At 39.8% G+C, this 22,120-nt stretch overlaps 1 protein-coding gene across 1 annotated transcript; it reads left to right on the top strand.

Annotated features, from left to right (window-relative positions):
* The first annotated feature begins 2,106 nt into the window (after positions 1-2,106).
* Positions 2,107-21,695, top strand: SGPP1 (sphingosine-1-phosphate phosphatase 1). Its single transcript, XM_032111508.1, has 3 exons — positions 2,107-2,700; positions 13,110-13,199; positions 15,479-21,695. Exons 1-3 carry the CDS (start codon positions 2,107-2,109, stop codon positions 16,028-16,030), a joined length of 1,236 nt encoding a protein of 411 aa, XP_031967399.1. The 3' UTR covers positions 16,031-21,695.
* Positions 21,696-22,120: the final 425 nt, after the last annotated feature.

Here is a 22,120-nt window from a genome sequence, read left to right as displayed (position 1 = left end):
TAAAGAACCCTTTAATATCCTGTATTTCCCCTCAGGAATGTTCCTATACACTACAATCAAGTCACCTTCCAATTCTCTTCCAGATAACTTTAACAGCCTGAGCTCTTAAAAAATCTCACCGTAAGACATTTTCTCCAACCACCAGAACATTTTGCTTCATTCTCTTGCTCTCTTTTATTTTCCAATGTGCTTCTTAAAATCTGAAAACCAACACGGTATGCAGTACCTTGTGATGATATTATTGAGGTCAAACATGGGAGGTAAAATAAACATTTTTAAATTCCTTTGTTTATACATTGATTAATCCTTTTCTGCCATAGCAGCATACAGGAGAGCCCTTATCTGATTGTTTACTTATCTCACCCTTAAATCCTTCTCAAAGTCATTACCTTCAGAGTCTTCTATTTTCCAGTTATGGTCTCCACACTTAAGATAGACAGCTATATACTTTGATGAATTAAAATTCGCTAGATTTGAGCAAGCTGCTTGTACAAACTGTATTGATCACTGCCTCATCCTCATAATTATTTCCAGTTCCATTAATCCTGGAGCTGAATTTTTGCAGCAGCAAGTTTGGATCTGCTTCCAGATCATTGCTAAAAATGTAGCAGGACATGGAACCTGCTACTGGGACCTTTTTAGACACCATCTCTTTCAGCTAAGTTGTCATATAGATTTCTTCTTGAGATATGGCAGCAAATTCAATTTGTATGGTTTGTCGGCACTGCATAACGAGAATATCAAGCAGCACCAACACAAGCACCTTCTCAAAACAGTATTGATAGCTATTTTAACTAAACCACTGTAGGTCTGCATCATATTCCTTTGTTTCAACTTTTTATTATTTGAACTCCACATCAGATTTTCTGTTTTGGTTAGGACAACTATTAAGCGAACCAGTTGCTCGGGTCATATTGCTCGCCCTTTAAAAAATGGCACAAAGTAACACTTTATCACTTGTTTAACCTCCTGATTTTAAAGCAAGATACAAATACACAGGAGCAGCATCTGCAGTATAGGCAGAAGCAACAGAGAGGTGACCAAAGATTGCATTTCTCACAGCATTTCCAGGATTAAAACCCCAGCAACTGTGGACTTGCAAAGTACCTGTTCACAAATGTCCTGGTCCTGCTGAACTCCCAGCCCTGCACACACACACTCAGGAGGAGGTGTGGAATCTCCTCATGACTATGGAGACAGGATAAGGCAGGACCCCTTGCCTCAGGCACTGCGGAACCTCCCTGAGCAGCTCCGCAGCCCTGTGGGTCACTGACTGCCTCCACTGCTGAACCGGCCTGACCGCCGGAGCTATGACCACTCGCAGCCTCAGCTTTCCCTCTCATGTTTACACCACCAGATTTAGGCTCCGAGAAACCTTAAGCAGCGCCACGGGAGGTTTAGGTTGGACATTAGGAAGAATTTCTTCACGGAAAGGGTGATTAGCTATTGGAATGGGCTGCCCAGGGAGCTGGTGGAGTCACCGTCCCTGGAGGTGTTTAAGACTGCGTGCGGCAATCAGTGCCATGGTATGGTGGACAAGGTGGTGATCGGTCACAGGCTGGACTCGATGATCTCAGAGGTCTTTTCCACCCCAATTGATTCTGTGATACTATAAGGAAGGAGAAGAAGGAGAAGGAGGCTCCGAGGCACCCCTGTACCCCTGCCCACCCCACGACCCGCCTTCCGCCGCCTCTGCCCCTCAAGCTCGAGGCCGCCTCACGCCCCGCATCGCCTCGCGCCGTGCCGAGCTCCGATTGGCTGCGCCGCCCGTGGGGGCGGGACCGAGAGAGAGCCGCGGCCAATCCGCGGTGCGAGGGACGTTTCCCGCGGGGTGGGGGCTGCGCGCAGGCGCGGTGGGGCGGGGCTGGCGCGGGCGTGAGGGAGGGAGGGAGGGAGTGAACGGGGAGGGCGAGCGGGGCGCGAGCAGCGGGAGGGGCCGCGCTGAGGCGAGGGTAGTCCCGCGGTGTTCGTGGCTCCGCGGCGCCTCGCCCTCCAGCGGGTTTCTCCTCAGGGAGCGGCTGTCCTCTTCCGCGGAGCCCCCGTCCCCCTCTCCGCCCCTCGGACGAAGTCCCCCACCGCTCTCAGCCCGCCCCCGGTCCCGCCGCTATGTCTCTCGGCCAGCGCCTGGCCCGGTTGGCCGCCCACCTGCAGGACCCGCGGAAAGTGGCCGCATTCCAGCGGCTCTGCGGGGTGGAGGGGCCCTCGGGCTGGGCCGGCGCGGAGCAACGGGGGTCGGTGGCGAACGGTGGTCCCGCGGGTGGGCAGGCGCATCCCGCTGGGAACGGGGCCCTGTCCGGCGCGGCGGGAACCCCGCGACGCTGGACGAGGAGGCCGCGGCGAAACTCGCTGACGGAGGAGGAGGACGGCAGCCAGGAGTTCGCCACTCGTAGCCGCTTCCTCTACTATCTGTTCAGCCTGGGCACGGAGCTGGGCAACGAGCTCTTCTACATCCTCTTTTTCCCTTTCTGCATCTGGAATGTGGACGCCTGGCTGGGCCGGAGGCTCATCATCATCTGGGTGTGGGTAATGTACCTGGGGCAGTGCACCAAGGATGTGATCCGCTGGCCGCGTCCTGCCTCGCCACCCGTGGTGAAGCTGGAGGTCTTCTACAACTCCGAGTACAGCATGCCCTCCACCCACGCCATGTCGGGCACCGCCATCCCCCTGGCTCTGCTGCTGCTCAGCTACGGCCGCTGGCAGGTAATGCTCACACCTCCGTGTCCTTATCCGTCCGCTTTCCAGCCTCGGGATGTAAGGATGTGGCAGACCTGATTTCTGTTCAGGAGGGGAGTTGGCTGAGTTTGCTTGGGAAAATGTGAAATTCGTACCTTTTTTCTTGCCTCACCCTTTATTTATTTTTTTTCCCTGGGATTTAAGCGAGTGCTCAGATAACGAGAAGTGTTCTAGTAATTCTGTCTTGTGAATGGAAGTTGTGTTGGCTTTGGGAATTAGTTTAGCACGCATGAAAAGTTCGCGGTAATAATCTGCGTTTTGTTCCTGTGAGGTTTTCTTTTCAACTTGTCCCTTTGCACAAAGTTTGGAAAAGCATCCAATGTTTTTACAGGCATTTGGTTTTACAGAGTGAGAATTTGGTGGAGAGCCAGTAACTAAAGGGCTTCTTGTTGATCTTTCTTTGCTTCAAGTCACTTTGTAGCGTCAGTGAGTTTTAGCTTTAGCCTTTTCTTTAACAATTTTATTTTCATTAACAACAAGCTAGAAATGATTATTTCTGGTGTTTGTACTTTCAGGAGGTTTTACAACCTATCAATGTGTTCATAATTAGCAGGAACTGATAATCTGTGATATTTTCAGCACCTTCATTCGGCAGAATCTTTGAAATCTGACTGTTGCACTTAGGGTCAATAGATAAGTTAGAATAACACTGTTGATCATCTGGTTTACGCAAGCAGTGGCATGTGCTTTGGCGCTGGCTGCTGGAAGTATGGCAACAGCAGCAACTCCAAAGGAAGCACATCCAGCTCTCTAAATCGCTGCACCAGTTTCAGTAGTAACGGAGGGAGACGGCTTTCCCAGATAAATGTCCAGTGTAGCGTTTTGCTGTATAATGTTTAAGAAGTAAGGCAGTAATTCGACTTTTAAGTTGTTGCTGTTTACTAATCCTTACTGTAATACTTACCTGGTTTAAGTTGGATGTAAGTTATGTTGGTAGAGAGAACTAACTCTGATTCTAAGCTTTGTGCAGGGGCTTAACTCTTGTCTTCCCAGTTACTGTCAGTCTGCTGGCGCTGCCTGACACTTTGTGACTCCATCTCAGCATCTAGAATGGGTGACTGAAAGGAATGAGATGGTTAAGGGTTAGAGATTGTATTTGGCTTCTCTAACCAAAGATTATGTATCTATTTGTGCAAGGTGCCCAAAAAGAAGCTATTAGGGATTCATATTTGCTAGGAAAATGTGAAGTATTAGTCTGCTGGAGTTATGCAGGCATAAGAATTTTATATATATATACACATATACGTGTGTGTATATGTATCATATATATAAAAATATGTAATAATGTCATGTTTTGTGGGTGTTTGAAATAAATATTTGAAGTTCTGTCACTGAGATGCTTAATCTCAAAGTTGTTTTTATTAATGACCAAAATCTGTGTATTTGATTATTGCTTGTTAGATGTGTCGGGTTGATGTCAGCTGGAAGGACAAACTGGATTTGTACTTCTTTGCATGTGGGAAAGCTCATTTAGCAGTACCAGTCGATCAGCTTTGCACAGACTGATGTCATGTGTGCAGAGGAGAACCTGTCTCAATTGCTTTTATAGAACCAGCAAACAGTGTGTGAAATGGTGTTTTTGCCAATGAACCAAGTTCAATCTGTGGATTGCCAACCCTGCCCCTGCAGTCTGTGAAACACTCTGCTAATTGACTAAACATATTTATCATGGATGCATGGTAAGAAATCATAAACATTCAGCCTTGTTATTCATGTAGAACCATTCTTAAAAAATGAAGAGACAAAGTGTTAGAGTCTTGATTTTAATTCCTTTTTCTTAGAAGACAAGTATGAATAAAAGACCTCTCTGAAACCAACTTCTATCATTTCAAAGTACTCATGTAAAAAAAAAAACCCTTCTGATTCTTAAATTATTTCCAAAAATTAATCAATAATTAACCAATGGCATGTCAAGAGTCTTTTGATTCACCTCTGGAGTTAACCTTTCATCTGACACTTTTTCTGTTCTCCACGTTTTACTCCTGTTGAAAGGGAATAGAATCTGCATGACATATTTTTGTCATGGAAAATGGTGTTTTTCTGGAAATGGTGTTAGAAAAGACTGACCTCAGAACTTCTTGGAAAGCTATTAATTATAAAGGAGTTTTTATTTTGATTTTTATTAAATTATACAAATTTACCAGTAGATGCAGGTGGCTAGGTTTAAGTTTGTTGGCAAATGTTTGAGTACAGTCTTTCTGTATATATTTAGTATAAAGAAGCCTTACACAGTGCCTGATTGTGATGAGTCCACATCTTGGGGCTGTTGGTTCAGCAAATCGTAGTGGAACGAGGCTGAGGATGAATTTAAGGAGATACAGTGTAACTCTCTGTAGGGACTTTTACTCTGCAGTACAGGCAGCTTTAAGTTTGTCACTTTGAAGTTTACACTAAACCAAAGAAAGCTGCTCTTGCTCTAAAAGATGCTACACCAGTGAGGAGGGAAGCTTTCTTGTGTAGCTTATTTGCAGTTTGCTTTCAGTGATCTATGACTTCCTACTATTGTGTGATAGTTCTTTTCTGTCAAAGATGATCTATTTGAGTCTTTTTCTTGATGACCATAGAGAACACAGAAAATTTGCTTTTATTTTTATAGGTGTGGCCCAGATTTTCCATTTAAAAACATGTTTTGATTGCAATAGGGTTTTTTCTTAACCTGTTGAGTTTGTGCTTTTCAATTTTTCAATGCCTTTAAGCAATCCTGTTACAATTATTTTCTTTTCACATACTATTCGAATCAATTTTTGACTGAAAAAAACCCAAACTAAAATACTTTCTATAAATGCAATTGTTCAAGTAAAATATTTTCAGAGATAATGTACTTTAAAGATAGTTTTGGCAAATTACCACAATTAGAGACTTTGGACATAGGAAATATTCAATGAAACAGTCTTTCAGACAGAATTAAGTTACGTATTAAGATAACTTTCATAATTGGTAACTGTTCTGTCCATTGTATCCAAATTTTTTGGTTTCTTCCTGTGTTATGAGAGCTTGCCTGAAATTTTTGATTCTACTTGCATAATCCATATTTATTTATTTATTTAATGTTACATTTCTGCAGGGAGAACCGTTTATTTCAAAGACACTTGAGTAACCTTGAGATATAAAGCTCATGTCAAAGATTCATGAGAATTTGGGAATGTTACAGATGTTGATTTTTTTTTTTTTTTTTTTCCATCCCCTGTCTTTGAAGTGCTGATACCCTGAAAGAGCAGACACTTAAAAGACAGTGAGGTTATAGATCTTGATGTGATGTAGGAAAAAGTAACCTTTATCAAATTGGGGAAAACTTGCTTTGTTTGAAATAGTGGCAGTTTGAGCCAGGCTGGCTTATATCATGTCCCAAATGGGGGAGGAAGAGATAGTGTGAACTGCTAATTATCCACAAAATCTCCAAAGGCTCAGGCTGAGACTAGTGGAAAAAGTATTTTTTATATTTTGTTTGATTATGTGGAACTGCCGATTTCAAATAGATACCAAGATGTATTTTATTAGAAATGGTACTTGAGTTGGGATGGTACCTGAATGCGTCACAACTCTGGCTTATTTTGAGGAGAAAAAATAAATATCAGCCAGGGATACAGAAAATATGCTTCTCTCCCACAGTTCCTCCAGGATCAGCCTGGCTCTAGCAGTAGCTGTCTGCATTAGGAAATGATGGGTTTGCACTCCTTCCTGAGCTCTGCATTAATGAGCTCAGTGAGGAACTGCTGACTCTCACTGTAGCCACTGAGCAAACTTTGGTTGATATTCAGCAGGAGCCCAGAGCCTGGGTTGATGAGTAGCAGGCCTTTAACTATATTAACCAACGCTGATTTACGGTCTGAAGCAGTTTGTGGTGCCAAATATGACAGCATTGTCCTCCCTGGATACATGTTTGCAATGTTTGATATGCAAAGCCTGTCATCAGTGACTGCCTTCCCACCCCGCTGATGCTAATGGTGACCTGGATAAACACCACTGCTAAACCCACAGTAGATGCATCTATTCTCCAGTGGCCTCTCTGATGTATTTTTCATTTACAGTTTTCATTTACTCAGTGCTCTTTTGACTCTCACCGGTACCGGTTGTGTAAGATTCTTATGTGGTACCACATGAAACTCCCTTCCAGAAATCTTTCATCTGCACTATGACTTTTATCAACCAAGGCTGTTGAATCTAATTGAACAGGATGGGTTTGACAGGATCTGTATTGGGATTTCAGGGAGATCTGCATTGCTCTGTGATTCTGATTGACCACTACTGAATATTACCTTGAGAATTGTCTGCCTGCTCTTTCATTTCAAAAGACTAAACTCTCTGATCCCCACTGGAAATAGGGAATAATTGGTTATTGGGGATGAATAAATAGCCTAATCACAACAGTGCTGTAGTAAGAATTTTGCAGAAAGGGGCAAATCCTCGTTTTAACTGTCCTTGTTGAAAGGCTTGCATTATCAGTATGATTGATGTAGTGATAAACCGGAAGCTACACATAGAAAACCATCTCTTACATACAAAATCTGTGTGCAGGAGCAAGTGCAGTCTCCTTTCAGAAAGAGACACATCACCTCTAAGAGAAGCCAAAATGGACCTTTGGCTAAAATACTAAAATGTTTAGAGGAAACTTTGGCAAAGAGATGCATGCATGCTTGTCTAATTGGTCTTCTTGTACACGTTTCTTAAACAGTCAAACAAAAACTCTTCTGACACAGGAAGCACAGCTGAAGGGATGATCTGAAAACACAGAATTACCCACACAATGGCAAACATTTGAGAGAGAGAGATGGGAATTTGGGCAGTCAGAACTGACCTTGTCTTGTGTATTTGAGATGTAAGGTCTTCTTCTGTGGGCCATATTAATGCCTGTAGTTTTTTTGTAAAGGAAGCTGAAAAAAGTTGTGTGGCCTGTTTAATGCAGGTGTTCTGAAAAGTTTGAAAAGAGCACAGACAGTTCTGACAATGTCACTAGGGAATTTCTGCCAGAGGAATACAGCAGCCTGTCTTATTAAACTGTGTTGATTGTCACTAAATATATTTTTCAGTTTTGCCTAAGCAAACCTTTAATTAATGTAACGGGTCTTGGGGGAAAACATGTAAAAACAAATGCTGTAAGGTTGGATACAGAATTTTTGATGAAAAGGTATTCAAAGGAAATAGTTCTCAAACAGTTTCTTTTCTTCCTTGGTGCATTGTACACGTGTAAAGCACTCTTTGTTCTTTCAAATAGGGTGTGTTGATTGAACTGAGAAAACACTGTTTTGCAGAAAAAATGTAGTTTTAGGTGCTGGGGCATAAACAGAGCAAGCCGTAAGTAAGTGATCCTTGCTAGCTGTGTTCAGAGAGGGTTTATTATTTCAATGATTGCAATGAAAAGAAGTAACAAGCTAATTCCTATTGTTACTCCTTAATTTCTTTTCAGACTAGGTGTAGCAGAAAATTAAATATTTTAACTTCCTGCAGGACTAGCATTGAAAACTTTATCTTGGAATTTCAAGAAGAGGTTCTTGTAGTCACATGTAACACTGAGGTCTTTATGCCTTTTGATATTAATGTTGGTCAGTGCAAGAGAAGAGAAAATGATTGATAAATATAGCTTAACCAGGGGTATTTACCACCTGGCCCATTTTGAAAGAAAAAGTTTGTTTATTTTTCCTAAAATGACTGATTGTTGGTCTCTTTTCTAACAATCCTCTTCTTCCTTTCTTTTTGCTCCCTTCACAAAATCATTTTTATGCTGTGCTTTTTGAACTCATCTGTCCAAGTAGGGTCCTGGAGTCATTCCCATAAACATTGATTATAGCTTTTCATATGACTATTGCCAGTACATAGCCCAAATACCTTATTAAAAGGCTGGTGCTGCAAGCGCTGCTTGGATTCTTTAAGTGAACTCTTGCCCAAAATAATTGTCTCAAATGCAAGTTGAACTTCTGAGTTATGATATCATTAAAAAAGATCATTGAATACTGTAGAACACCGAAAATATTAGAAAGTTACTTTGGAACTCTTTGTGGGTGCTGGAAACTTCTCTGGGGTAGAATGTGCTTTAAAAAGGTAAAGAAGTGAGCATTTAGAGTGTCTTTTAATAATGTTCCTTTATGAAAGAAGGAATTTTCTGACCTAGGTCAAAGCTTTTAGGACAGATTGTTTCCTTATGAGCATTTTTAAACAATGGTTATGTTATTAAGACTCTTGGCAAAAAGATCAAGGAGAGGGAGGAGGATGGGGAAGAGTTCTGTGTATAATCCAGTCAGAAGTTTGCAAGCCTGTTTTGGAGGATGTAGTGGAATTTGCTATTGAATGGGAGTTTTATTTTAAAAACATAGGGCATAAGGTTCTCAAGGACTTAATGAGAGTAGTTTCACTGCTATTTTCCAAATATTAATTTAATTCAATTCAATTTCTTCAATTAAAACAAGATTCTGGATATGGGAAAAAATTGAGGTCTGAGACATGATGAGTAGTTTATTCAGTCAGCTTTATACCTAGCTTTACCTTAATATGTGAAGTTAAGAAATCAATTAACTTTTTTATTATTTTTTAAATAATATGCTTATTGGTTTGGGTTTTTTTTAATTTATAAAAAAGGAAGCAGTATGCAGTTCAAAAAATACTCTCACACTCAGAATTGTTGAGGTGGCATGTTGGCTATGGAGCCATAATGAGTTTTTTAAGATATGCATAAGATGGTCTTAATTGAGGGCATGGAGACAGTGTTTGAGATGTTAGTGTCCAAAATGGGCTGCTCCTGAATATGTGACTGAAAGTGACATCAAGTGTGGTCAAGAATGATGATGCATCAATTCTTTTATCAAAAAGAAGCTGAGAGAATGAAATCTGGGTTTTATGTCTGCCTCTCCCAGCTGTGATCTCTGACAACCTTCCACACCCTCATTTGAAAGGACATGTGATGCCAGTCTGCCTTCTGATGCCTAGATGAGTAAAACCAACAGTGAATTGAGGAAGAGGGTAGAAGTAAACTTGTGATCTTTTGTCCTTTGTGCCTCTATAGGTCTGATTTGGGATGCCAGGAACCACGGGACTAAAACTGCTGGAATTCATCTGTCTTGCTTTAGTATCTCTTATTTAGGTATAGAGACCCAAGTCAACATAATAAAAAAAAAGTGCTTATGCCTTTCTTCCCTGAACACTTGATATAAGTTTATATTAACATTTTCACTCTACTCTTTCATAAAATGTGCTTGTTTTAAGTAGAAAACCTAGTAAAAGCTGTTATTTTTTTTCTTTCTTTGAATATTCATTTATGATTGGGAGAGGAGATTTTTTATATCCTTTATTATAAAACAGTATTATTATAAGGCTTGCTGGTACCTCAGCATTGCAGGCAACAATTTGGAAGTAAGTTTATGGCATCAGCTCGTTTTACAAGGATCCAGGTGATGTCCCCTGTTGGTGGTATGACTCGGCATGCTGCTGAGCTCAAAGGTGTGTGGGAGTGCTAATATTCTCCTTTAGTCACCTTGTGCACTTATCCCTGCATGTGAGGACCAAATATATGCTTGTCTTACCACCTCAGGGCAGGTTTTAAGCAAGTGCTACCAGTTTGGTGTTCTGGGAATTCATGAACCCAGTGGCTGCTTTTAAAAGGTAGAAGTGAAAACAGGCTGAGGAGGATGCAGGGTGTTGATCTTAATTTGTGATCAGGACTTAAAGGGTGCCTGTAAGAAAGATGGGAGCCAGCTTCTTTGGGCCTTTTGTGATAGGAGAAGGGGTGATGGCCCTAAACTGAAGTGGGATTAATTTAGATTCGATTAGGGAAGAAGTATTTTACTTCTGGTGGTGAAACACTGGCAGAGGTTTGCCCAGAGAGGAGGTGGATGCCTCATCCCTGGAAACATTCAAGGCCTGGTTGGATGGGGCTCTGAGCAACCTGGTCTTGAACATGTCCATGCTCCTAGCAGGAGACTTGGACTAGATGGCCTTGAAATATATCTTTCACCCCAAGCTATTCTACTATGCTTTGCTACAGAGAAACTAAACTAGCCAATGTTCTTAGATGGTTTAAGGGGTATTTATTCAGAATTAGAGTGAGATATGACAGAGCCAAATAATCTTTCCAAAATGTTCTTCAGAGCTGAAGTTTCTGTTTCTTTCTTCCTCAAACACTCCTCCCCTGAGAGCTCCCTGACAGCAAGCATTTCTTCTTTCATTTTCAGAATTTATTCTAGTCTCCCTGCTGTTTACAATCATCTGCTCAGGACTCATAAAACAAGACTCCTCACCTATTTCCTTCATACTCCTTGTACTCAGGATTTTGCTAACAGCAAAACCTCTTCCCTCCCCCAATCCCAACCTCTTACCCACAGTATCATGAACTGCAGCTGAGCCCTGCTGAGCGTGGCACTTCACTGGTCTTCCTGCTAAAGCTCCAGCCTCTGTTTCTGTCAGGTATTAGAGAAACAGGACAAGTCTTTATTTATTAAAGAAAAGCCTTACCCCTGATTGGGCCCTGGAAGCACAAAAGATGTGTGTCACGAGACAAGGATGGACATACAGTATCAAGTGATGGCCAAACACTTTGAAACTCGAAGCTGCTCTTTGCTTCAGAGGCCACAGGGTATAGCTGTCCCTGCATATACAGCACTTCTGCCTGGGGAGTCCTCGGGGAAGGAGAGTGGAGCAGCACCGTGCACCGAGGTTGTGTGCCTGCTGATGCAGGCAGCATTCCTTCTACCCTGGGACCAGTGGCAAAGGGAGAAGCACAATGGGGCAGAGGGATGTGGCTGCAGTTGCAAGGTACCGGGGCTGCTTTTCTGGCTGCTGTAGCAATGTTGGTGTCTGATAACTCTGCAATCATGCCCGAGTGTGACAGAGTCACTGGTGTATTGCCCAGGATTAGCAGAGTTCTGAAAGGCAGGAAACTGAGTTTGTTCCTTCATCATTCCAGCCAGAAATGAGTCACAAGTACATAGTTTTGTTTAGATCCAGTTTGTAGATGAATGAAATAGAAGCAAAGACAAGTGTTGCTACAGGAATTACAGTTTAGTCTAGATAGAACACAACGAGCTGGGCATTTAGAATTGATTTTAATGTGAAATCTGCTTCTTATGTGAAACATAAGCTTCCTAATTTTCTCTTAGTTTGAGAACGTTATTTTAGGTTTGTCATACAAACATGGTCCTGGAGTTGAGAATTCAGGGAAGGTTGGAAAAATGCAGAAGAGTGATAATCCTATCTCAAACGTTTTACTGACAGACTGATTTTGGAACTTTACAGTCTGTTAAGTGGCCTTCACAAAGGACACAGAACTTCTTCCAGTAATTTTAAAGGTATTTTCTCTAATTTGTTGGATATTCTACCCTTCAGGTTACCCATAAAAGCAACAAGGGAAGGGACAAGAAAACTGCCTGTAATTCTTAGATTTTGTTTCTGGGTTTGAGTACATCAAGACTGCCTGTTTATATTGAAAATGTTTATCGTAGGAGGCGAAGCAGTTTTGGAAACTTGCCATTTTATCTTGTGACTGCATCTTTTATAGAATAGTGGCAAAAAAAGGCAGCTGTATCCTGTCTTGTACAACATTTTGCAATACTGGAGAAAGTTCTTACTGTGCTGTAATATGCAAATTAGCATATTTTTATCCAAAACCAGAGAAAGTTAAAAAACTTAGCTTCTCTACATGATATGTGCTTATTAAAGCACATAAACCACATAATTTTATTTATTCCTGGTAAACAGTCCTTATTAAGAAAAAAAAAAGTGAAAAGATGAAAATAATTGGAAGTAATTCTTTGATGATTTTTGTTTAACAAATGTGGCTTTTAGGAGGAAATTAATGTGGGTTTGGAAAGAACAAAAAAGAGTACTGTTTTAGGAGTTTCATGTTGATGTCCAGGGATCGAGTCAAGGATTGCAGAAGCTCTAAAACAAAGAATTGAGGAAGGAATTTAATTTCTTTGCAATTTTGCTATGAGTTCCTCCTTACCAGGAAAAAAAGGGAAGCCCCTGTATTCTGGTTGGGTAATTGCTACCAGTACAAGTGTGTGATGTAGCTGCTTCACCCAGTGTAACACTGTTCCACGGTTTAACGCACTTGTTTCTGCCCACGTGGTCAATTTGGGATATCAGAGCATGGCAAGACAACTGCTACAGAGATCGATACATTTCTTACTGCTTTGAAAAGGTGTGTCCAAAGCACTGAAATTCGTATGTCCTGAATGCAAAGATGGGGGAAGGTTGAAAACTTGACTTAACCATAATTTTATGAAAAGGTGCTCTGGTAGCCCTGTGGAGGCTAGGGCAAGGAAAATGGTAAGCATCAGTGGCATTAATTGGAATTAATTATAGAATGCTCATAGAGTGATTTTTTTTTTTTTTTTTAATTTATTCTTTCCAAATTCTAATACAGTTTCTGCGTTTTTGTTCCCTACCAGTATCCCTTTATGTTTGGACTGATCCTGGCATTCTGCTGGTGTTCTTTGGTTTGCTGTAGTCGAATTTATATGGGAATGCATTCAGTTTTGGTAAGAAAATAATCTAATCTACTACTAAACTACTATTTTAATCCTGTTCTGATTTCATGAATGTCCACCACATTGAAAGTTTTACAGTGCAATAACTGTATACAGATGTATTTTTTGGAATGTCCTGCCATATAGAAACAGAAGATTTACATTTCTTCAGCAGAGAAGTTGAAAAAATAGTTAGAAGTGGCTCTCTATAAGTCTAAAAGACTGATACTTGTCTTTTATAAACTCAGTCCATGGTTGAAACTTAACAGGTGTTTAATGTCATTTTTTAGTGCAGAAATTGATGACTGCTCTAAAGTGTAGACTAAATCTTCCTCTACAGAGTAGAAATCATTTTGCAGAATGAGAAAGTGGCTGTTAAGGTTCACTCCACATCAGGCGCTCAAAGCCATGTGCATTTCGGAGTGCCACTCTACATGCTGGGGTTTCACTTGCCAGAGTTCCTAAAACCAGGTAACAATGTTGTCACCTTAGGAAAACAAGCTCATTTATTAAACAGGATTAAACCCCCTAACTGAAACACAAGTGTATGCAATGTAAAAATGAGAAAACGAGAATACTACAAAGTGGTAATCGCAATGCAAGACCACTAATGATGGCGGCTAAAGATATTTTTGAGGATCATGTGCTAGAAGAAAAGCTAACAGACAGAAAAGGGTAAGCCTGGTAGGGAGTAGAAAAGCTGGTAGATGAGCACAGTGTGAAAGGAGCATGGGAAAATAAGGCATCTCAGAAAAATTAAATGACATTTTTGCTTTAGTAGTTAGGAGGCTTCCCAATCTAAAACCACTTATGTCAAGGGTGATGTGATGGACTGATAATTCAGCTAACACAAAATGTCATAGAACAAAGCTGTGCAACAAATAGTGAGCAGACAGGGCTATTTAGCAGTTTCATATCTGAATCCTCTGCAGAGTTCAAGGGAATACAGTTCACCATGTGTTGCCTGCAATATACATCAACCATGCTGCCTAAGTTTGGGGGCAAATAGGTGGCAAATAGAGCAGAAAGTTCTTGTTGCTGCTGAAATGAGCAACTCTGATGTTTATATCAGTCAATTTTATTAGACCTTTTATCAAGCTTTCAGTTAGTGAAAGCAAATAAAAGTGATTCATTGAAGCTGGAGCAATACAAACTCTGCTGATTGAAGTCCCACCTCCTGGCTCATCTGGAAGAGTTGATAAGCATGAAAATGAAGGCGGGCCACTTTGTAGTGCTTGGATTGCACAAATTCTTCCGTAACAATTAAAGGTGACCAAAGTTGCAGAGAATTCCTTGCAGCTGAGTGATTAGTCAACAGTAACTGAAATTTAATGCTGAAGTAAAAAACAATTGAGTAACCTTTTCATTAAGAAAAGATCTTTAAAAACAATAGTAAAACTGAAAATCAGTTATGAAGCCACAGAAGTTATCTCTTCCTTTCCTTTAATATTTGGAAACAGTTCTCATTCTTCCAGCATTGTTAATTCTGAAGCTGGAGTGGAAAGTCGAAGCTGCTCTAGCGCCTGGCTGCAGTGGTCTTCATCTGCTGTACCAGCTGCTGCTGCCAGCGAGCCTGTGTGTTGGCACCCAGGCTCTCAGAGCCACTGTTGAGCTGTTTCAGCAAACTTGAGTGGGCAGAACGTGTTTAGCTGGGCTGGATTTGTGCTGAGTGTAGGTTGGAATGCCCTGGCCCTGGACAGGGACAAATGTTGCCCACAGATAAAATCATAGAAGTATCACAGAATGGTTTTGGGTTGGAAGAGACCTTTAGAGATCATCTGGTCCAAGCCCCCTGCAATAAGCAGGGACATCTTCAACTAGAAGAGGTTGCTCAGAGCCTCGTCCAACCTGACCTTGAATGTTTCCAGAGACAGGGCATCCACCACCTCTCTGGACATCCTGTACCAGTGCCTCATCACCCTTACTGACAAAAATGTCTTCCTTATATCCAGTCTGAATCTCCCCCTTTTTAGTTTAAAACCATCATCCCTTGCCCTGTTGCAACAGGCCTTACTAAAAAGTCCGGACCTGCAACCTTGATGAAGGATCCTTTGATCATAAATTCATTCATGATTTGGTCAGGATGGAGGTGATTTTTTAACAGGTGATCAAATGCAATTCCTTACCTTATGTTAAATATAAGAAAGATTTAATCTTGTAAAAAGGAAAAGATGGGAATCCACAAGCTGCTTTTAACAATACAGCAGCTAGGCTTGTATTCTAGCTCATGTAACTTGAGGGTTTTTTTAAAAATAGTTATTACACTGAAACCATATCTTTCTCTTCAACAGGATGTTATTGCTGGATTTCTGTATGCTATTCTTATCCTGGTTGTCTTCCATCCGATTGTGGACCTGATTGATAACTTCAACTTAACTTACAAATATGCACCCTTAATTATCATCAGTCTCCATTTGGCCCTGGGCATCTTCTCTTTCACCCTGGACACATGGAGCACGTCGCGAGGAGACACAGCTCAGATCCTGGGCTGTGGTGCTGGCGTGGCCTGTGGCTCTCACGTCAACTACATCCTGGGTCTGCAGCTGGATCCTCCTCCCCACACCTTGCCTTTGTCTCTGTCCTCTCTCACCGTCACCGTGTTTGGAAAAGCCATATTACGGTTGTTGATTGGAGTCATCGTTCTGTTGTTAACAAAAGTCGCCATGAAAAAAGCCACGATTCCGCTGGCGTGTAAAATATTCCGCATCCCGCACGAGGACGTACGGAGAGCCAGGCAGTGCATGGAGGTTGAGCTTCCCTATCGCTATATTACCTATGGAATGGTTGGGTTCTCCCTCATGTTTGTTGTTCCTTGCCTCTTCCACTTCATTGGTCTTTCCTGATGCAGTTTGATCACTATGAGTAGGGAGAACTGAGCTAGTTGCTTTTTGAAGAGGTGCACTAGTTTGCTAAGGGAAGGCCGGCCAGCTTGGCTTTAGCAGGGTCTTCACATTAACAGCAATACAAAGCAGGGAAAGCATTTAAAGGGCTTTGCACGTCTCTGGGGATGGTTTGGGGCCAGGAGTCAAGCACCAGTCCAGGAGAAGTGCTGACCTCTGTAAATGCTGTGTCTGGACTTATTGCTGTAACCAAGTCTGTGTGTGTGTGTGATGCAGTGAATGTATCTGGGATGTCTGCCAGTCTGTACCTGGGTACACTGACACTTTAACAGGTATGTCTGACAGCTAATCAGAAGGCTCCATTCATGATCTGTTTGCCATTTCACGGTAATTTATTCAAGTTGTTGGACCATAGACTGTTAAATTTGCTTTCTTCTGTTTTTTCCTGAAGTCCTGCTTCAAGGTATTTCAGCTAATAGGTATTTCTAATGGACCAAACTTGTAATGAGGTTGAGGTTTTTCTAAATAAACAAGCAGAAGCCTTTTTATTTAGCCCTCTTTGCAGAGAAAAATGTCTGGATTAGCATTGGTAGATATCACTAGAGTATATGTAATTCAGGTACTGTATTTTATGGTTTAATAACTGTGCCTTTCTGTTGCTAAATTAAGAAATGCCATATATACTGTGATGTAAAAATGCCTAATTTTATTGAAAATCCTACATAATTAGGCAGATATTAAAAAATGTTGGATTGTCCATGTTGCTGACATGGTTCAAGTTAACCAGAATGTTCACTTTTTCCTGATCAAAATTGCATAAATGAAATGACCCAGGAATTGTGTCCTTGAGCTCAAGATATTGTAAATGAACAATAGTCCCTTTTGTAAGTATTTTTAATGTGTATTGTAAGTTACTGCAAGAGGATATATTTTTCTGGAGATTGTTTATACAGTGGATGGATATTCGAAATTAATTATTTAAACATGTAAACAATAAAATCACCCCATTCTGCAAAGAAATGGGCTTCACTTATTATTCCAAATTAATCTAGAAGGACCACTGCTTTTAGGTATTTGGTTAGAAAATATAATACTTATTCTAGAAAAATATGTATTTTTATGCATTAACATACTATATTTAAAGGTAAGAATCACTTTTACCCAATTTAGATAGTTATAAGAGAATGTAACGATTAAATTAAACTTATAATCATTCTGATTGACAGATTGTGAGCAGTCAAGACAGTGTGGTCAATGTATGAACAGTTTGTGATGTCCACATTTGGCAGGATTTTATTATGTGCTTTTGAGCTTTTCGTGATCCTTTTCCCTTCAAGTGTAATTTTATGTGCCTGTTTTCTGTTTCATCTTGTCTTGTTCATGTGTTGCCTGATCTGTTCTTTCCATGTCAGGAACAGTTATTGCAGGAAGCGCTGTCTTAGTGTCTGACCAGACAAATTACTTAATTTTGTATTGTACATGTTTTTCAGGAAAAGCATCATTTGGTTGGGAAATATGGTGATTAGATAGCATACAAAGCCTACATTTTTTGTAAACAATATTTGGTTTTGGAAGGGTTTTTTTGTATTGGAGATGTCTCCAAGCTGTTAATATGTAGATTTACAAAATTAGCTTCACTTTCTTTGAAGCAGATGAGGTTTATGGTACACTGGCACTAGATGATGTGAAAAACTTAACTTTTCTGGTGCATTTCTCCAGTGCATCCCAAATGCACTGCTATGAATGTATTTCAACTGAGGTATTCAGAACTGAGAGTGTGTTAAACAACTTCCATAGCTGAAAAGACCTTGCCCCATAGAAAATTATTAACTTGTTTCAGTCCATGTTTCTGGATTTGATTTTTCTGTCTGTTCCTCTTTTACAGTTCAGTGCTGAATGTGCAGTACAAGGTAAATTGGTTTCTGAGGTTTTGAGAGTGGGATTTCCACTGATTTGGCTTCACACACCAAGATAGCCATTAAATAAGTAGCTGGGGGAATGTACACAAAATGCCTTATGCTTAAAGCCCTGAGCAAGTGGTGTAGTTTCAATTATATTAAATTAGTCTGAGGACTGGTAAAAATAATAGGATAACTTCCTCTGAAATTTAGGGCATATTCTCCTTAAATATCCTAGCTTTACAGTTTATAGCAGAAAATGTTTAAATTCTAGCACAGAAGAGCTAAGTGAGCAAAACTGATTTTTAAGGTACATATTGGACTTATAGAAACTTCAAGTTTACATCATAAGGAGTGTAACTAAAGCTGTCTTTTCTAGCTGTGCTTGCTCTCTTGTAGTATTAATGGAACATGAGATGTACTGTGGAGAATCTAGAAGGGGTGAAAAAGATCACACAGAGCTTTCAACAGGCTAAGGAAAATTGCACTGTAGCTTATTCTACTGTCATAAATGTATTTTTTATATTTTTATACATTACACTGAATAACTTCAAAATGTCATGTTCCATGTACCACTATGTAGTACCCAGGAAATGTCCATCAGAATGTTTATACAGCACCTTCAGCAACTACTTCACTGAAGTTTACATGAGAAAAAGTTTTACTGTTCTATTTTCATGTTTTATAAGGGGTTCAGCTCGAGAGGGCAGTTAGCACAAAATGTCATGCAATATGACTACTGTTAGAGAAGAATGAATCACAGACATGCAAATGCTTAAAATCCAAGTAAAGTATTTGTATTGTAGTATAACTTTCTTTAATAATAAGCTAAGATTCCTTGGAATTGGACGTAACAAAGCAACAGGTAAAACTGGAGCACTTTCTTCGCCCTAACCTATTCTTGGAGTTGAACATGAAAAATGATTCTAGTATGAGCATCAGCTGGTACCAAATTATTTATAAATAAAGTTAACATAGCTTTAAAAGGTAGTTAAATGTCTTTGCAGAAAGACAATATACTTGAAACCCTTCACAATGTGGTGCAAAAACATCCTGCTAGTGAACTCCCTCAGTTTCAGAGAGAAATACTATTTTATAGAACCAGATGTAAATGCACATTTATTTCAAAAAGCTGCAGGCTAAATTTGCTCTTTTTTAGTTATTGTATGAAATAAACCTTAAAACCAACAGGTGAGTAGAGAGTAATTTGACACAAAATTCTGTTTCCCAAGAGGCTGGAGAGATGAAAATTAGTCTGAGACTGCCTTAAACATAGGAGCAGGATTTTTTCTGACCTGGCCCTCAGTCAGAACTGACATGTGCATTGCATCTTGGGTGAGTTTTAGAATCTGTTATTTTGGAAAAAAATTTCATGTTCATAAAAAAGCTTTGTGTTTGCTTTCTCCTGTGTGATCACCTGTGAAGCTGTTGGGTCTCTGATCGCGTTTGCCTCGCAAACTGCGCGGGGGAAAGCAGGAGGTGGAGAAGCGACTTGAAGGTAAACTGGCAAACCAAAGGGAGTTGGGTTTTGTTTATTTATTTGGAATTTTGTTTAAGTTATGTACAGCATTTCTCCTGGAAGGAAAAACCAAACAGAAAGATGCATATCTTTTAAAATGGCATCTCCAAATGTGATATGTGACTTTTGTGTTATTTTTTTTCTTACCAGAACAGTGTTAAATTGTCTGCATATTAGAAGCTAATATGTTTTCCTTTGCTTTTTTTTATTACTGCTCTCAGTATTTTTTACTCCATTTTTTGCTTATTTCCGAGGGAGTGTCCAGAACTTTTGTAAGCAATTGCTACTTATGTGAAGATTGTAATTTTGAACTTGTAAATACTTAAGGGCTGTTAGCTGCAAAAATATATAAAAACAAATCCTTGCATGCTGTAAGTAAATACATCTGTTGTGCTAAAGTTGTTTCTGTTTCAGTATTTGCTTTCTCAATAAAAATGGAGGTTTTTCACACACAGTACAGAAGATATTTAATAATTCAATGGTATGAAGGGGCATTGCTGTCAAACTCCTGCTAACTTTACCGGGAGTTTTGCACCTGGTTCCTTTCACATGACATCGAGAGTGAACCCTGAAGGGCAAGTCCGTGCTGACCTGTGATCAGGCTGTGTGTATGTGAAGTGACTTAGCTTCTAAATGTGATAGCCTTGCTTTTGAGAGATTGTTCTTGTTAAAATCACATTTAGCCCCATTTTTACAAGATTTCTAAAGGGCTTGACTTGGAAGACTGTTGTCTGTAGGTGGAACTGGCTGCACATTTGTAACACTCAGTTAATGCTTCCTCCTCTGTACCATAATTCTGCAAATGAAGAAACCCCAGATTAAACTCAGTAGATAAAATTAGAGGAGAATTGATTTCTTGGGGTATTGTGACTCAACTTATTGTAATTGATTCTTGAGTGGTTTTTTGGTCTAATGTAGAATGCTTGTTGGTTATACAATTTATTTATGTAGTCTACAAACAACTTTGAGGAAACTAACTTTTTTGTGGGAGGAAGTTGAATAACTTCTTGACAGAACTTTATTCTACAGGAAAGCTTAAGTGGCTTTTTTGTTTCATAAAAAAATATATAAGACTGTTTTAAAATTTACTGTAAATGATATATTTGTCAAATTAATAGATTGCTTGGGTCACTAATGTCATTGTTCTTCTTGCAATACTTCCTGAACAAAGGCAGTCAAAGCTGAATTTGGAAACAAAATGTGATACTGTGTGGAAGAAAGGCTATAGCACTTTAGGTGTTCTCTAAAAAGCAAGTATCACATGCTGGTTTTGAAGAAAATTTAGCCATGTGTTAGAAAAATTTCTTTGCACTCCATTCTGCACCAGAAATTATTTGCATGTTGGTAAGAGGCCTTGTAAGAAAACAAAAGGAAGCAATATGTGCTTGCAGTGTATTATCAGTAACTGTTCCTGTAGGATCAAAGGAGAAGAGAGGATACATGGGATAATAGTACCTTAAAAATACTGACCAGTAGATGTAAGTAATTCCCATCAAATTGGAGAATTTTATTAGTCCCTGAACTTTGACTAAATTAGTCACTAAGTTTCCCCCCCACAAGTTTATTTTTGTTAGAAAGTGTAATGAAAGATAAGACTGTTATTACTGAAATGGAAATTAGCTCTTAAGACAATTCTAGATGTCTAAAGTATCAAAACTGAAAAAGATCAATAATGGGAACTGTAAGAGCACAGTCTGAGGGGGATTTCGTATTAAACTTAATGCACTTGAAAATTATGCCAAAATTTGGCCTACACTTGATTTATATGAAATCTGTAGTACAATATAGATACATATATATATAATATATTGTGTATTGGAATTTAATTTTTTTTATGTATAGTTTTTTTTTTTTCTGGTTACTGCATTCCCTGATGAAAGGAATTGTTGATAAAATACAAACCAGCTTTGTCTGTATAAGATCAGGCTGTGTGTTTGTAGCCTTTTGGGAAATAATGCAGTTGTAACCCAGTCTCTCAACCTCTTGGAGAACTTGATTTTAAAAAAAACCAAAACAATTGAGATGCAAGCCCCGAGTTAGTTGAGGATCACATAATGGTTGCTGTATAATAGTGTACAACTGATGTTTTAAAAATTAATACATCAGAATTTTTTGTTATACTGTTGTTAATGATTTTGTACTCATTGTACACTTTCTGAGTTGTCAACTAATATTTAAGCTTATATTGACTGGGAACTGAAGTGTCTAACTTCATCTGCAATGAGTGGGAAATAAACTCCTGTTGGATTCAGTTGTGTTATTGTCTTTGTTCCTTCCAGCGCTCAGGGCCAAGTGGCTGGACACCTACCACAGATGTAAAACACTGGTCACAAGAAAACTTACTTATATTATCATATAGCAATGATTGTTACAACAATATTGTCTATTAAGGGGTGGGCTTTAGAGGCAAAAGTTTAAGAAAAATATTGAAAAACCACCACACCAGTTTATATCCTGGTGGATCCTTCCTGGTAACTTGTGCTCACTCCAAAATGTGCTCTAAAAATCTGCCAGTTGTGGGTACCTTTTTTTCCAGATTATTTAATATCTACAGATTTTCATGGAATGTATGTAGGCAGTACATCTGCATGAGCTTTACTTCTTAGTAAACCAGGCTAACTGAAGAATACTATTAATTTCAAATGCTCTGGGTTATGTTCTACCGTGGTTCCAAGA

This window comes from Corvus moneduloides, chromosome 6 (assembly GCF_009650955.1).
Source record: "Corvus moneduloides isolate bCorMon1 chromosome 6, bCorMon1.pri, whole genome shotgun sequence".
Lineage (NCBI taxonomy): Eukaryota > Metazoa > Chordata > Aves > Passeriformes > Corvidae > Corvus > Corvus moneduloides.
This window is presented reverse-complemented; position numbering and strand designations above follow the sequence as displayed.

Excerpts from the sequence above, each read along its gene's own strand:
- SGPP1 (XM_032111508.1), top strand. The coding sequence starts at position 2,107 with ATGTCTCTCGGCCAGCGCCTGGCCCGGTTGGCCGCCCACCTGCAGGAC. Across the intron at positions 2,701-13,109 it reads TCAGCTACGGCCGCTGGCAG|TATCCCTTTATGTTTGGACT; the intron begins GTAATGCTCACA and ends GTTCCCTACCAG. Across the intron at positions 13,200-15,478 it reads TGGGAATGCATTCAGTTTTG|GATGTTATTGCTGGATTTCT; the intron begins GTAAGAAAATAA and ends TCTCTTCAACAG.